The sequence below is a fragment of the Sarcophilus harrisii genome, chromosome 4 (genome assembly GCF_902635505.1).
Source record: "Sarcophilus harrisii chromosome 4, mSarHar1.11, whole genome shotgun sequence".
Classification (NCBI taxonomy): Eukaryota; Metazoa; Chordata; class Mammalia; order Dasyuromorphia; family Dasyuridae; genus Sarcophilus; species Sarcophilus harrisii.
In genome coordinates this window covers 304,836,905-304,850,365 of record NC_045429.1, presented here as the reverse complement: position 1 = coordinate 304,850,365, position 13,461 = coordinate 304,836,905, and the positions used below count along the sequence as shown (strand labels likewise).

The following is a 13,461-nucleotide window of genomic DNA, read 5'->3' as shown; positions in this document are numbered from 1 at the left end:
TACAATTTAATATTTTTTGTGTAACTAGAATTACATTTCTTTACCATTGTGTGCAGGCACAATGATTTCCTTGGCAGATACCAGAACAATTGACTTCCCGCATTAACCAACCATTTAGTATGTTTAAAAGATAGAAAATAAAAGCATACCCTCTTCTAACCAGTTTGACTAAGACCAGATATTATAGAAACATCTTTATAGAGATGTCTCAGAATCCTTCCTCTGGGAAAAGAAGTTGGAGTAGTGACACAATGAGGGGATATCTGCTCTATGAAAAGGCACAGTGCATCATATAGATAGATGTCTTGAAAGTATCAGTAAAGTTGCTACATATGTTAGATTGCACAAAGAAATGTAAAATAAATTAGTTTGCATTGATTATTCAATTACCCACCAAAAGCAGAAAAGCAGAAATCTCCTTCCTTACACTAGAGGCAAACCAGAATCCTGATTTGAAAGTAAATTAAAGTCTAAAAAAACTTGCAAAAAATATTTATTGGAGGGAAAAATGTGGAGGGTTCTGCCATCTCTCATGGAGGAATGGGAAAGAAGCCCATGAAGGGGGAGACTATTGAGGGCTTCGTTCGATCCATACAAATTTCTTTTGCTCATCAGCTATAGACAAGCGAGCACAGTTGACAAGGGAGTCCACGTCACTCCAACAATCAGGTACTAGGCTAGTATATAAACAAGGGACCTTCTCCAGTTCAGCCTCCTCACGCTTGGCTGTTTCCAGGATTTGCTCTTCTGTAGTTCCAAGACGCTGTAGGGCCTTTCTGTTTTAATGAAATAGAGAGTAGGATGAATCCAGATAGAGCCATGAAGAAATCCCTGGAACACTAAATGTGGGGCTTTGTCCCCCCTACTAAATGTGAAGGAAAGGGAAAGAAATGAAAGATGTATTCTCTTCTCCACCACCTGCATATTTAGAATAATTTTATGTAAGTGATATGTCAGTTTCTATAATATGGGTATCATCTCACCACTCATTTTGAGCACTCCCAAATCTAGGTCTCAATAGATCAAGCTGGGCTATTCTTCCTAAAGTATCTTGGCTTAATGAACTAGCATTCTGAGATACTGGGCAAAGTATTTAAGGCCAAAGGTCATTGTGCCTCTGGGCCCCCAGGAAAAAGTACAAACACATCTGACAGAGATATTACTCATTACACCATGTGCTCTGCAGGGAAAGAATCCTTCATATAATGAAGTGTTGCACCACAGTTCCCTTCTAATTGTCCTGCCTCAATTTTCCTTAAATTGTTCTATCTCAGTTCCTAATTGTTCTGCCTCAGTCCCTGGTTGCAACACCATCCTTCCCTCCTGATCATTACAACTGATATATTTTGGGGCTGGCTACACTAAGATTATATGCTATAAATGTTTAACCCCGATAAGGAGAAAGACCTTAGACATCATGACCCCAGACCTTCCCTAATTATCAGAATGTTCAGTGCCTCCTCCCATTCTGTCATTGTTCTTCTTGATTCCGATTTATCAGAATATCCAGTGCCTCCCTGTTATGGGCCAGAACTTGAAACAAAGTGTTAACTCAATGAATTGATAGAAACAATGCTTATATTTACACCTTTGAGAGTTCACACATTAGTTCACACATTGGAGTTCACAAGTTTGGGAGATTTATAAAGTTTACACCTCCCACAATCCCACTCTCTCAGAGGAGGAGTCAACCTTTGGGTTCACACCTTTAAGAGATCATATACAAGAAGCTCTTCATATATAAGAAGAAACTTCAGTCAGTCAGTCAGTCAGTTGAGGGGATTGAGAAGCCAGAAGTCAGTTGAGCTAGAGACAGAAGCTGGAAGAGGCAAAAGACTAGTAACGAGAGCTCTTGGAACCAAAGAAAGCTAACTGGGCTATTTTGGAAGAGACAATAAAAGATTGGATTTTAACTCCTGGCTGTATTTGAGGTGATTATTACTTGGAACTGAAACTAAGGCTGCCTCCAGAAACCTCCCCAAGAAACCTGCTCCTAGAGAGAACAATCATAATTTAGAAAAGAAGAGAACACTACACCTCCCCACACTAGAACCGGATTGATAGTCTGTTCCCTCTGACTCTGCCCCTGCCTCAATCTATCCTGGTAGCTTAGAACCACGTGTATATATATTTCATGGGAACCTCACATTCCCTGGATGTGGATTTGATGGATGCTTTGAGACAGCCCCTGGGGGCAACATGCCCCCCACCACAATCTCTCCCTCTCAAATAAAATATTAAAAACTCTCCAATCTCTATCTTGCCTCAGTTTTTCCATCATTACAGAAGGCTATTTTGTTTTAAAATTTAATAGTTTTTAATTAGAGCCTACTTTGTGTCAGGCATTGTGCTAAATTTTAGCCTTTATAAATATAAATAAATCCTCATCTGATTCCTCACAACAACTCTGGAAGATAAATGTTACTATGATCTTCATTTTACAGCTGAGGAAACTGAGGCACAAACTAAATGACTTGCCCAAGGTCACACAGACAGGGTTTGGACTAGGATTTGAATTCAGGCTTCCTAACTCCTGGCCTAGTGCTCTTTCTACTACACCATCTAATGCTTCTATGCAACTATGGAATAAAAATTTATCTGAGGATGAACTTGGGCCCTAGGTGACTTCTCCAGTGGGTTTTTAGGAGAGGGATTAAGTTTATTGTTTTAAAATAGAGATAGGTGACAGGAAATCTCTTATTATCTCCCTCCCCCCCCCCCCCCCCCCACCCTACCCCCCAGCCCCCACATCCTGAGCTAAGAAAAAAGTTTCTAATATTTACTTTTTTCTTATATTAAATTAGTTTGGAGTACCCATGTTAATCAGAAATAGGGAGGGATAGGAATAGAGCTATGATTTCATTAATAGAGGGAAGTCATAAGTTGTAATGTTCTGCCTAGCTCTCTGGAGGTCCTCCAAATGAGCCTTGGTTTCAATCAGGAATAAAGTCCAAAGTCTTTATTGTCTCCTTCACCTGAGGCTCGGGCTAGCTTTCTGGGGGTCCTTCAGATGGCTCAGTGGAGAAGTAAAAGAAGACAGGCCAGCCACCATGAGGGTCTCTATCTTGTCTTTTCGAGCCTTCTTTAAGTCTAACTTTGACTTCTTAAATACTCTATTACAATTAAATCCATTCATCATACTGAGTATAAGTCTATCATTATATCACTAGGGAACCATTATTTGTGGTAAGATTAAATCAGTCATACTGAACTAGAGAACCTTTAATCACCATGCTTAACTAGATAACCATTGTATTATCAATTCCATTGAGTTAACACCTTGTTGTAAGAATCTTTGCCTCAAGTGTATTTCTCCAGAGTTCTGGCCCATTACTATAAATAAGTAAGTAAACTCTCTCAAAATCTGCAACTTAAGAGTCTTAGAAAGTTGCTTAGAGACATGAAAGAAAGACTAAATAGCTTGCCCAGAATCACAAAACTGGTATATGTTAGAAGGGAGATTTGAAACAGGGTCACTCCTTTGTGGATCTGAAGCCAGTTTTTTATCCATATGGACAAATTTAGTGAAAACAGTGACCAAGATATATCTTTGGTAAGGAGATGACAGAACTAATATAGATCCCCCTTTTACAGTTGTGATCTACAGCTAGGAAAGGATCTTATGGATCTTCAATCATCCATCCTTTTATTTTCAAGATGAAGAAACTGAGACCCATACAAATTAAGCAACTTGGCCATGATCACATAGGTTGCAAATGATGGAGCTGAGATTTGAACAGTTTCCTTTTTGTACTTTTAATTAATACAACATTTATCATTTTGTCCCTGATTCAGAGGTTATAATGACTTTTCATATAACATTGTAATACTTTGTCTAAAGACAAGCAGAAAAAAAAATCTTTATATTTTAATTGATTGTGCTGCTTTAAATCTGCTTGTTCATTATTTCAGTGTGCAGGACATGCCTCTGTAATACCATGTCTATGTAATTTTCATTGGTAGAATTGTGATATATAATCATAAAATAGGAGTTTTGGGATCTATATGACTGATCATAGCATTAACAGGAAGCATTTATATAATACTTTATAGACTTTGCTTCATTTAATCTTCATGTGGGTCTCTTGTGAACTCAATCTTCTAACCTAAAATCTAGGATCCTCTGTCTTATATCCTAGAACAAGTAGCATGAAATGTGTCCTGAAAATCCAATTTTTAAGACACTTCAGGTGGAGAGCAGGAAGAAAGACAACACATAGGGACTCATAGTGAGAGAAAGCCCAGGACACAGAAAACCATAAGATTGCTACTGGGCAGATCGCCATTTAGGCAGAGGGAGCAAGAGAAAGGGAAGGAGAACTCAGCTGGACAGAAGGCATGCCAACTGCTCCCTTCTTATATGAACTAATTATTCTCATTAATTAGGTGCTAAATTTAGTTGTCTTTACAAAGCTAAAAGTATAAATGCAATCAGTACCCTCTAAATTTCAATGCTTTGTGACAAAGTCCTGATCTATACCCTAATTATGATGCTAGGCAGAATGCCTTCTTGAAAGAATTGTCCCTTTCAAATGGGGAAAGAATCTGTAGTGTGTGTATGTGTGTGTGTGTGTGTGTGTGAAGAAGAATCAAAAGAATCTGAATTTTTGTATGTTTCCCTAGTCATCATTGGAATACATGCTATGAAAAGTCCATTTCTAGAGGGAGTTATTAACCCTCCCATGTACATACTTGAGTTTCTTGGCATTCTTCTCAGTGACAGGGATGTGGATAATGATAGGGAAGATCTCAGCCCTGTGCAGGGTTTGCACACAGTTCAGATTAATGTCCAAGAGACAGTGCATATTCTGTAGAAAATTGAAGAAAAGGCTATTGGCATTAAGGGTGGAAAAGGGAGGAGGGGTGAATGATTGGAACTCTAAGGAGTCTAGGGACTCCTTAAAGACTGAAATGGTATTTTTGTATTTTCAGAACCTCACGTAAGGTTTTGCCCACAGTAAGCCTTTAATAAACCCTTAGAGAATCAATTCTGTGAAGAGCAGATAACTGATTCTGACTTGGACTTACTAGGAAAGCAATTGGAGAAATATAATTAAACTCCAAATGGAAAGGTGCTGTCACCTATACAAAGCTATCATCTGTAGGGAATTCACTTGGCCATTAATGTACCATTTGTATTGTGAAATTAGTTCGAGAATAGTTAAGCTTTTCTACATAGTTAGGTTTGGAAAAGTCTTAAACTCAACCCTCTCAGGGTGGCCTGCAAAGACCTTTTTGCACTGACTTATCCAGAGTTGCCTTTGTCCTTTCTCTCTATTCTCCCACCTGCCTTATTGAACAGAACTCTACCTTGTGCATCAAGGATTCCACTGCTTGGTAGGTTACATAATTGTGGTGGCTGGGGTCCTCCTTCTCATGGATTATGTCTCCACTCTGCCTTCGAACTTCATACTCTTCTTGGCTTAGATATTCTGAGGAGGCAAAAAGGAATGGGAAGGATTGGGCCATATAAATGTAGGAATTTTGTTCAAAAAGGGGCCACATTAGGAAGTACATAAAAATGTAAGTAAACCAAGGAGTACATGGGAACCTTCCCAGAAGGGATAATAGCCCAATGAAGTTATGTCTCTAAGAAAAAATATCATACACATAGCTTCAACTGAGCCTTATGTGGTGTAGAGTGATGGGGACTTTGTTTCAGGTTGTGCTTCAACTTCACCTTGTGACCCTCTTCTGGACAACTCCCAATTATTCTGTTGTATGTCTCTCTTTACCTTACCTACTGCCCAACTCTCACTCCAACTCCTGTGAGGGTATTAGGGAAATTCTCGGAAGAAAAAAACCATATCACCTTAACTGAACCACTCCTATAGATGTAAAAATTTCTTTATGTTACTGAGTTTAGCCCCCAGAGAGGAGTCTGTTCACAGAAAGCTCCCCACTCTACAGAGATCTTTCTCCCCATATGCTACTTTTATAAACTGGACTCTTTTCCAAGAAAGGAAATAGCCTGGGGCTTGACACCACAGAGCTGTGAATGCTAAATTATCTACACAAATAGAGAATAGCAGAAGCACAAATAATCTTAAATAATAATGCAGAAACAATTTTCATTTGACTTTTAAATGAATTTGAGCCAGACAGGAAGAATGGGACATAATTGTAGAGTTATTCCAACCATTATGCTTTGTTTATGTTGAGTCTTCTCTTCAGTTCATTGCTTTAGTTTGGAGAACTTTTTCAACTTGTCATTCAGTGTGTTAGCTATCCCTTCTAGCTTTGCATCTAGGTGGCACTGTGGATAGATCAGGTCTTGCGTCAGGAAGATACATCTTCCTGAGTTCAAATCCAGCTTCAGATACTAGTTGCCTGACTTGGGTAAATTACTTAGCCCTGTTTGCCTCAGTTTCCTCAACTGTAAAATGAGATCAAGAAGAAAATAGCAAACCACTCCAAAATCTCTGCTGAGAAAACACCTGAATGAGGTCTAAGGAGTTGGAAACCTCTGAAAGGACTGACTAATCAGCAACCTGGCTTTTTATCATCTGCAAATCTGATAAGCATTCATGCTTTTATCTAAGTCATTGATAAAAATGTTAAACAGCCCAGTCAAGAGTCGACCAGTAAGGCACTCCACAGGATAATTTCTGTCAGGTTGACATAGAATTCTTAACAGCTAACTTTGATCTATTATTTTAAGAATCTGTTCAAAAAGGAAATAAGATTAGTCTATTCTATTCTTAACCAAAATTAAATGGGCATTTTAGTATGACATGGCATATGCTTAGTTACATATAACTAGAATTCTCTTGCTCCCATACTCCAATTGACATCATTTAAATATAATATTTCCAGTGAGCAGTGAAGAAGGTTGGCCCTCTCTACCTCAGCAGCATGGTGACATTGGCAATGTGTCAGCTTTTGCAGGAGTTTCATCTAGCAGAGCCTGCTCATGAGTCCCTGGCTACTTTTTTTCTCTTTTGATATTTGTTCTTTGTTTCCTATGGCAATGGCTGCACCTTATATTGTGTGCAGATCCAGGCATGGCTTTTTTCAGGAATGAAAAAAAAAAAGCATGTCATTTATTTGCAGAATCTATTCTATATATTCCACATCTTAGATTTCACAGATTAAGGGAAAAGTACACCAGGAGTTAAGTCCATGAAACAAGCTTTACCTTTATTGAATTTTCATTTTGTTTTGGCTTCCATTGTGTAGGAACTTGAATAGCGAGTTGAAAAATGATTGGTTGAATGGGGAACAAGAGCTGGTCCTGGTAGCAGAAAGATCAGAATTCAAATTCTGTCTCTGATATATATAAACTGTGTGACCATGGGCAAATAAGTCACTGTGACTTATTTAAGAAATTGGTTCTACTCTTTTAAAAAAAATCAATTAATTTTAATACATATTGCTTTATGAATCATGTTGGGCGAGAGAAATCAGAACAAAAGAGAAAAATCATGGGAGAAAGAAAAAACAAACAAAAAGAAGTGAACATAGTATTTGTTAATTTACATTCAATCTCCATAGTTCTTTTTTGGGTGCAGATGGTATTTTTTATCCAAAGTTTAGTGGGATTGCCTTGGATCACTGAGCCACTGAGAAGAACCAAGGCTTTCATAGTTGATCATCATACATTCTTGATGTTATTGAGTACACTGTATTCTTGGTTCTGCTTGTTTCACTCAGTATTTGTGTAAATCTTTCTGGGCCTTTCTAAAATCATCTTGTTCATCATTTTTAATAGAACAATAATATTCCATTACCTTCATATACCACAACTTATTCAGCTATTCCCCAAATGATGAGCATCTACTCATTTTCCAGTTCTTTGCTATTTGGTTCCACTATTGATTGGGATGCTTTCTGTTTCCTGTTGAGCAAGTTCTCTCTGAAACTTAGTTTCCTCATTTGTAAAAGGAGTGTGTTGGATTAGATGGCCTCTGAGGTCCTTTCTAGACTTAAAATTCTAAATCCAGGCATGCTTTTATCTTCTTTGTCAAGCATTGTGGGAGAATGCTTTGAATGTATAACCAGACTTTTAAAAATTAGTTTTGCTATCATCAGTTTGATTTGTATCATTAAACTCTAAAAGGACTTTTGAAATTCCAGTCTAAGTGTATTTTTCTTTCTTTCAAAATCTTTCCAAAAACAATGTTATTTTTACTATCTGTTTCTTTATTAAGTAATACTTCTAAGGTTTATATTAAATATAGAGTTTCAATACCTTTAGATTCTTTGGCTTTTCCTTTTTTGAATTTAAGTAATTACATTTCCTCCTATATTTTCACCTTGTTCTTTGAATCAGGATTAAAAGATAAAGTTTTTCTTGTAATTTTTATTGACATCTTTGGTTTTTGTACTTTATTATAGTTTTTTCCAGTATCTTTCTCCCAGAGACCCATACCATATAATAAATAGTATTTTTATCAGGATAAAATTATAAAGAAAAAAAGAGGACAAAAGCAATATACCTAATCAAGACAAATTTGAAAGCAGAAGTAAAGTTTTAACACTTGTGAGCCTCCCACCTCTACAAAGGACAGGATAGGAATGTTTTCCCATATGTCTTTCAAAATCTGTTTATTCTTTATAATTTCACAACATTCAATTTGGATTTGTGGGTGTACATGTGTATATACGTGCATGTGTGTGATAGCATGTATGGTGGTTCTTTCAATTTACATTGTGATAGTTATTATGGATACTGTTTTCATCTGCTTTTTTCCTTCTGCATTAGTTCTGTAGATCTTCCCTTGCTTCTCTGTATTCATCACACTCATAATTTTTAATAGCACAGTAATTAATATTCCATTACAATCATGTACCATTCTTTGTTTAGCCATTTCCCTATTGAGAGGCATTTACTTTGTTTCCAATTCCTTATCAAAAAAGTACTGAAATAAATATTTTGCTATATTTTCATGTGAAATTTCTTCTTATCAGTGGCCTCCTTGGGGTATCTGAATCAAAGATTATGGATATTTTAGTACTTTATTTGCATCATTCCAAACTGAAGGATATTTGCTGACAGAGAGAACATGATGTCTCATTTGCTTTTGATGTAGTATTTGCACTTAACAAAAACATTCATATCTTCAGTCTATTTTTTGCACCCTTGTCATTTGTCCACTTTAGTGGTCAGTAAAATCTGCACTGAAGCATTGTTAATATTTATAATTCATTTCAACATATTTTTCCTTTTTGAGATCCCAAAACATGGAGAGCCACTCACTTTGCTGTCCTCTGTCAAACTCATCACTACAAGGTGATTTTGAGTAGGGATAGCAAGCACAGAATTCTGTGCTTTTCCATCTGTTTCTTAAATTCATAGGCCCACTTATAGCACAGTGACTGGTGTGTTAACCCAGTCAGTGGAGTACTGCCTGAGCCAATGGAATAGCTGATATTCCAGAGTTTCAGCCAAGCTTTCATTGCTACTTAAATGGTTTTAGGATACATAAAATCTTCATAGTATATCACCTTGATTTCTTTCATACCTTTTCCCTACCAATTACTTATCAGGAAAGAGTTGTATTAATTTCCACTTCTGGATTCTCCATTTACCACCAGCACTCAGCAACCTCTCCTCCTTTGAGGTTCATAATATTCATATTTATCACCCAATTCAAATCCTAGTGATTATCTGAGTCTAATCTAATGGTTATTCTCCTATTTTTCTTAACAAACCTATTTCTTGGCTCACAATCTCCTTCCTCTCCCCTCACATGCATATTGGCAGACTAAAAACATGTCAAATACTTTAATCTGGTTTCCACCTTCAGTTTCTCAGTCTGCTCATTTTGCATGTCACACTCCTCCACTCCCACCTCACCTACTTACAAAGATGGTGACTTTGCCGTTATTCACAAATGTTCCACTTCCATGATCAAGAATTCTGAAATTCTTTTATCTGATCAGGCTCCCATCATTCCTGCACTCCCTATTCCTTACTTCTCCCAAAACTAATTTTTTTTTTGTCCTCACCATGTCCTCCAATCCCTAAGTCTTTCAGTACTTTCCCAGATCATCATCTTTGCTCTGACTAGACATGTATTCATTAGCCCCTCATAATATATATTTTCCTCACATTAGAGAAGTACTGAGGTAACAAAAGTGGACTGAATCCCAGGAAATTATGTTTTCACTGTCCTGTTGTTTGGCTAACAAGGCAGATGTTAAGAAAGAGGAACGTACCTGTTGGGCATTTCTCAAAGTCCTTGAGGAGGCTCAGCTTCTCACTCAGAATCCTCCCAATCACCATAGGCACAAAAACCACAGGCCGAGGTCTGATTGGTTTGTAGGGTTTTACCCGTGTATAAGGAACTAGCGTAAAACAGCTTTCTGTCCAAAAACATACTATGGATGAATCTGTGTAAGGAAAAAGTAGTGTGTAAAACTGGGCCACCAAGATTATATCATCTCTCCCTGAAGCTTTTCTCATCGTATTCCTTTTTTCCAGTTTCTTCAGTTGTCTATTATTCTTTAGTTTTTCATGTTTCCTCTTATAACACAGAGCTGGCCACAAGGGAATGTTGACTCCATGGTAAAATTTATCTCTGGGAACAGTCCCTTGCTTAACCAGGAGCTTCCCTCCCTGGGACTCCCTTTACCATTGATGAACCCTGGCATACCTTCCAACTTGCTGGGTTCAGTCTGGCTCCCATCAGAGGAGGAACACAGTGGATTGACCTTGCTCTTGTCCATGCTTACTATGCGTACTAATTTCTGTTGTCCTCCAGATGACTGCAAAAGCAGTAAATGGGAGAGAAAGAAAAGGAAAAGATGGAGATTAAAGTTCCAGAGGGTATGTTGAGGGACTCCAAAGTCTTGTGTCCAGGAAACCTTCCAGGAGAGTAAAGGCCAATGTTGGTGCCATTGTGTAGATGTCCCATATTGCCTCCCTCCCCATCCTATAGGTCACCTGTAAGTCTCTATACTTGTATCACAGGGTGAATATAAGGATTGAAGAACCAGGGGCTACAGGGAAAGAGCTTCAAAGAGGGATGGAAAGAGAGAAACTCTCAGCTTGGTGGCCTCTAATCCAATCCAATAAACAGTTATAAGTGCCTTCTAGGAGCAAGGCATTGTGTTAGGTGTTAGTGATGCACAAACAAAATAAAAAAAATAATTTTTTTCCCCAAAGAGTTTATGTGTAAAATTGGAAGAGTTGGGAATGAGAAAAACCAAAAGAAATTAAAAAATAGGGTGGAGGAACAGAATGGTAAACTGAGGGCAAACAAAACCAGAATATGATCACATTAAACACTGTGTTATATGCAGACACACAGAGTTGAGCCAGTAAATAAGGCCTATGTGTCTATGCAGGTAATCACAGTCAGGATTATTGGTCTCTGGAGTTAGCAGACCAATCCCAGAACTCTGGAACCAGAAAATAACAGCTATGGAAAGATACAGAAGAAGATACAGACTATTAGATGTCTGGATAAACCTTCACTTAGGATGGCAACTTATCCCTTTCACAAAAAGCCATGCTACAGAAAGCTCCAAGCTCCACTTTAGGAAGCCCCTTAAAGAGAAATTATTGTGGCTCAGATTTTTGTATCCACACTCTAGTACTCCATTTTGGAGGAGATCAGGAGAACAAATGGGTCAGGAGAAAACAACTATAGAATAAGAGAAAAGAGTCCCAAGGGAAGGTCAGGCTTTGTGTCCCAAATCCCTACTTATGGATTTTTTTGGGACCTGGGAATAGGGACAGCTAAAATTAGTATAAATGTTCCTGTTCCTGAAGCTTCCCCCACCTTGCGGAAGACTGTGCTCTGCTGAGTCATGTCCTGGATGAGGGTGATGAGTTTCTGCTGAGCCCTGCCACAAAAACAGAAAACAGTGAATTGGTGACTCAATCATCAGGAACTCTGGTGTTGGTGAAATCACACTCAATAGGGAACTGTAAAAAGAAGCTGTTGAGGGGAAAAGACTAGGACCCAAGAGGATAGGGTTTGTCCAGTTTATTCTAGAATATAGTGTGATATAGCACACCTCTGTGTGGCAGGAGTTACATTCCATGGAACAGGCATGGGAGGGGGCCTCTAGGAATCATGCCATGGATCATATATAGGAACTCTCCTGGCAAAATGACATGTGCGGCTTAAAGAGCATGGCATTTAGAAATGATGGAAATTCCCTTATTGTTCATTAAGTAAGAAAAACCATGGATTCAATACTATTTGATTTTCTTTCTGGAAGGGTAAAAGCAGAGCTAGAACCCTATCCCTATCCCTTACGCATGACAACTACTCCCAGACAGCAACTAGATCAAGGATACAACTAAGTGAGTTTGAACCTGAGTCTCTCACTAACCTAGTGAGCTAAAAAAGTTGGAGCTACTGGATTCCTCAATTAGAGTTAGCAAGTGAATATTCTACAACTCTGGTGATTTTTGGAGATTAGTCCAATATCTGGGCAGGGTTTACATAACACAGGAACCTAGATAGAATTGTTTAGACAGCACAGAACTAAGGTAAAATTTAAAATAACTATTTAGTAATGCTGAAAATTGCTTTGTGCCTAATTTTCCTCAGCATTTTAAAGAGCCAGACACAATGAAACAAAAGAATCTGACTTTGCAGTAGGCAGGATCTGACCAAGGGCTGGAATCTTCAACCTCTCCCTCTTCACTTTGGACTCATTTGCCTTATAATTGGCTGTACATGACTCTTTTCTGGAGCCCCAGGAAACATTATTTAAAACTTAAGTTCAACTCTTGTCTTGGGCTTCCCCAAAGTGGGGAAGAGAAAGGTACTAAATATACAATATATATCAAGTACAGGATAGCTATTTATTTCCTCTACACAAAAGAAGTGCTTAACACACACAAGCCATACAAAGATGCATTGTTATTTAAAAAAAAAAAAAATAGAGAGGTAGTAACAGTATAACAATTACTGCTATCACCTCTAGGGAAGTTACTTAAAAGTATCAGGATGTGAAACAATTTGTGGGATGGCTAAAGCATCACTTCAGATTTCACAGTGGCCTTTTGACATAAACATAAAAGTGTTCTCCTAATCTTTCAGGGGGTGGACCTGGGTTAGAGAAACCCTAAAATCTCAACCCCTCCCCTAACTTTGGGAGGAACCCCACCTTCCTGTTCCTCAGAGAAACTCCCATGGGTAGCTCCACCTATAATTCAATTGGAGATCTTGGCCTAGGGCAAAAGCACCATCTTTTATTGAATTGAAAATTAGCCCTTAATCGCCCTAGCCTCAAACGTCAGAAGGTTAAATAATAAAAGATGACTCTGAACCCCAAACCTTTGCTAAAAATCTTAATAGGATTTGGCCCACTGAAAAGTTGTTTCTTCTCAGTGTAAACCCATCTTTGCTAAAAACCTATCTTTGCTAAATTCCTTTTGGAAGAACCAGCTGAGTTGTTTCTCAGTGTAATAAACTCATTTTTTGCCACAAACCTCACCTGCATTTGGGACTGTGAATTCTTTCACAAAAAACCTGTGATACAGGTTTGGGTAATCTC

The 13,461-nt window shown here is 38.1% G+C and overlaps 1 protein-coding gene across 1 annotated transcript in view; it reads right to left on the bottom strand.

The window, feature by feature from the left end:
• Positions 1-485: 485 nt before the first annotated feature.
• The window catches only part of CARD14 (caspase recruitment domain family member 14), a 53,432-nt gene continuing 40,456 nt past the window's right edge, over positions 486-13,461 (bottom strand). The window contains exons 15-20 of the mRNA XM_031965589.1: positions 11,730-11,793; positions 10,599-10,710; positions 10,162-10,335; positions 5,311-5,432; positions 4,693-4,808; positions 486-776 (exon numbers count right to left, since the gene is read on the bottom strand). Coding sequence (XP_031821449.1) covers positions 569-776; positions 4,693-4,808; positions 5,311-5,432; positions 10,162-10,335; positions 10,599-10,710; positions 11,730-11,793 — 796 coding nt within the window. The 3' untranslated portion in view covers positions 486-568. The remainder of the gene's footprint in view (positions 777-4,692; positions 4,809-5,310; positions 5,433-10,161; positions 10,336-10,598; positions 10,711-11,729; positions 11,794-13,461) is intronic.